This window comes from Pundamilia nyererei, unplaced genomic scaffold (assembly GCF_000239375.1).
Source record: "Pundamilia nyererei isolate P.nyererei 1_Seehausen unplaced genomic scaffold, PunNye1.0 scaffold00204, whole genome shotgun sequence".
Taxonomy (NCBI): Eukaryota; Metazoa; Chordata; class Actinopteri; order Cichliformes; family Cichlidae; genus Pundamilia; species Pundamilia nyererei.
The window spans coordinates 372,384-375,946 of record NW_005187605.1 but is presented as its reverse complement, the minus strand read 5'-3'; the positions used below and the strand labels follow the sequence as shown (position 1 = coordinate 375,946).

The window sequence follows — 3,563 nt, the reverse complement described above, 5'->3', positions numbered from 1 at the left end:
GTCTGCATGGAATGGAGAGGAAACTGTGACCAGCTGAAGGTGGACTCATGTTTTGTCTGTCTTGACTTGTATCTCTGGGTGTCTGCAGGCAGGTCTAACAGCTTTGGACCAGGCCAGAGAACACAACAACCCAGAAGTAGCTCTTCTACTGACTAAAGCACCCCAGGTAAACTCTCACTGTGACCAGTACAGGCAGACATAATTTATAACTATAATAAATAGTTTGATTGTTTTCCACGTATATGAAAATGTGATGTGTGATTTTTCTTTCTCATGGGCTTTTCTAGGTTTTATTTGTCATGTTTAGTAACTATAGCTCATATTTTACCAAATTTCACTGCCCAACATATAAGAAAAAAGAATCAGATCACTTAAACTATATTTAACATACTAAGAGCTAAAATTGAATTTTTTTTGAAAAGCCAGTAAAAACTGTACTCATCAATACTTATCAATATATACAATATATAATTCACAAATCATACTTGATGAATTGTGTCTTCTTGTGTTCAGGTGCAAAGTTTTGTGCGTGGCAGGAAAGCAAGGAAGAGGAGAGATGAGCTGAAGGCAGAAGGTCGGGCTCAGTCAGTGCCTAGAAATGCGATGCTACCCTGTAAGGTAAATATACTTAAGTGTCAGTGTAGCTGAAACTTACTGAATGTAGACTTCATCACAAAAATAGGAAAATGTGAGCAAAAACTGGAATGAGCAGGAATGTTTTTTTATGGAGGAGGGGAGTCAGGGTTGTTTCCACATATCTCTGGCGTTGGCCACACACAGTACTAGCCCTAAGGATTTTTATATTTTTGTGGGGACAATGCCTTTATCATATCCTTTAGCTAGAGTTAGCAAGAGTGCCAACATCATTGTGTGCCAGGAATTAGTTTCTCCTTCTCTCATCCCTTTTCACTCACCATGTTTTTATACACCACTCTGCATTTAATTAGGAGTTATTATTCATCTCTGGCACACTTCTACAGCATGTCTTTTGTCTTGTCTCCCTCTGCTCACCCCCAGGTGGTCATGACAGATGGCTGCCTGTCGCTGATCCTGGTTCTGCTGGAGGTTTCTTCCTGTTAAAAGGGAGTTTTTCCTTCCCAACTGTCGCCAAAGTGCTTGCTCAAAGACGGATGTCTGATTGTATGGTCTTTACCTTACAATATAAAGCGCCTTGCGGTGACTGTTGTTGTGATTTGGTGCTATAGAAATAAAACTGAATTGACATGAACTGAATTGGCCAAAAGTATGCACTCACCCATCCAAATCACTGAATTCAGGTGTTCCTATCACTTTCATGGCCACAAGTATATACGATTTGACACCAGGGCATGCTTGACTGTTTCTATAAACATTTACGAAAGAATGAGTTGCTCTCAGGACTTTAGTGAATTCCAGTGTGGTACCTTAATAGGATGCCACCTGTGCACAAATCCAGTCGTGAAATGTCCTTGCCACTGAATATTCCACTGAATATAGCAAAGGAAACGATTGGGAACACTGCGATTTTGATAGAATTGTAGACTTGAATTATTGAAAAAAGAAAAGGGAAAAGACAAAAATCCATAATAGGTCTCATAATGTCCACTTTAAAATCTTTCATACTGTTTAAATGTTTCTGGAACCTGCTTAGATAAACCTTCCTCTCGTTCTACAGAGTAGTGTATCTGCTGCAGGCGACAGCCAGAGCAGTGACCAAGCTGCCTGCAAACACACTAAGGTAACTGAGTCTAACGCCAGGAGAGGAAAGAACAGGAAGCGGAAAAAAAAGGTAAGACCGTGCATATAAATATGGAATAAACCATGGAATAAAAACCTTTTTAAAAAAAAACAAAAAAACAAAAGTAACCAGTAATGAGGGCTAACCTCAGAAGAAACTATCCCAGGTTTGTCCTGGACTTTGTCCAGCTGGTCACAGGAAGACTCACCTTTTTAGATCCATTTAAAAACCATTTAAAACCACTGAAAAATTGTCCTCTGGAGAAGAGCAGAGAATGTTGAAACAGTTTAATGAGTTTCTAGACCCAAGAACAGCACAGCAAAAACCAAGCAAACCTGGAGTGTACAGCCCTGGTGTTGTACAAGCAGCAGACAAAGACAGACAATGACAAAGACAAGGCGTAACAGAAAGATATAGAGAGAAGGGATATTTTGGCATCTTTCGGACACATTTATGGTTAGAGGTAATTCCGATTGCAACTTATTTATGGCCAGCAGGATATTTTTGTAGCCAAAATCAATTACTTGTTACTAATGAATTAATAACTTATGACCACATAGTGTTGGTTAACTATTGCAGTTTTATGGTCACTGCAGAGCAATAGGTCATAAGACTTGATGCATAGTGTTAGCATGAACCATTAATCTTCGAGAGGAATTAATCTAACTATAAATCACGATATATCCATTCAACATATATAATATAGAGTATATAACATAAAATATAGATACAACTTAAGTCAGTGACACACGGTGACACAGATGATTTTCCACCCTGTTGCCTAAACATGCAAACAAAAACATCTTACTGCATTATTTACCAGTTTAACAAAATAAATTGGATCACATCAAAAAATACCTGCCTGTCTGCACTCTATATGGATGTCTTCATCTTTCTACCTTTCTCCTTTCTAGCCAATGGATTGTAAAATATTATTACCTACGTTGTTAGTTAAATATCTACTACTACCACAAGATGGCAGTAATGTAAAGGATGGATGCAAACATGCCAGGAGCTTTTTAGTTTATGTCAGTTTTTACATGCTTGTCCTGAAGAAGTGCCACTGATATAACTAAAAAATGTAGATAAGGCACAATGTACACATTGCACAATATAAAAACCAAAAGCTTAACATATTGATTCCCTACAAATGCCGTTGCAGCCATCTTTGTCTGACCCTCTGCACTGCAGAGAGACCAGGCACTGTGGAACCATTCATAAGAAGAAAGGTAAACTGCGTGGAACCGCCCCTTATGTTTCCATCCCTCCACACAACTTCAAAGCCTATCAGCTGTACACGCTGTACCGAGCAAAAGATGGCAAGATAATGCAGGTAAGTGACTATCATTACCATGTTTTCGCCAACACTGAGGGTGCCAGTTTGGCACAAGTAAGGTGCTGTTAAATAACAACCAGGCTAGGTAGACACTGAGAAAAGCAAATAATTATTCTTCAGACAGTAAATGCCAGTATCTTGTATCTAGCTTGTTTACTGGTAATTACTAAAGTAGTTCTAACGATAGTATTTAACCTCCTAAGACCCTTCCACGACATGCATTTTTAATTTCTCTTTGATATTTGGGCATATTGGGGCCCGATAAATGCAAAAACAAAGAATTACCAGATTTTTTTTACCTTGTTTTTGTTTTTAAGAAAAATGAGAGCCACAAATGAGGATATTCATTTAAAATTTTGATACAACAGTAGCAGTATAATGTCCTCGTAAGTGGATATCAGGCCCATGTAGAGCAAAATTGAGTATTTTGGTCTAAATAACCCAAAATGTGATGTCCACATATGTGGACGGCAGGTCCTAGGAGGTTAAGTCTAGGATCCAGGTACATCA

The 3,563-nt window shown here is 38.5% G+C and overlaps 1 protein-coding gene across 4 annotated transcripts in view; it reads left to right on the top strand.

Moving 5' to 3' along the window:
* The window catches only part of ankrd6b (ankyrin repeat domain 6b), a 68,335-nt gene that overhangs the window by 55,125 nt on the left and 9,647 nt on the right, over positions 1–3,563 (top strand). For all 4 annotated transcript variants that reach the window (XM_005747772.2, XM_005747771.2, XM_005747770.2 and 1 more), the window contains exons 9-12: positions 89–166; positions 514–618; positions 1,655–1,768; positions 2,880–3,050. In XM_005747772.2, the coding sequence (XP_005747829.1) occupies positions 89–166; positions 514–618; positions 1,655–1,768; positions 2,880–3,050 (468 nt within the window). The remainder of the gene's footprint in view (positions 1–88; positions 167–513; positions 619–1,654; positions 1,769–2,879; positions 3,051–3,563) is intronic.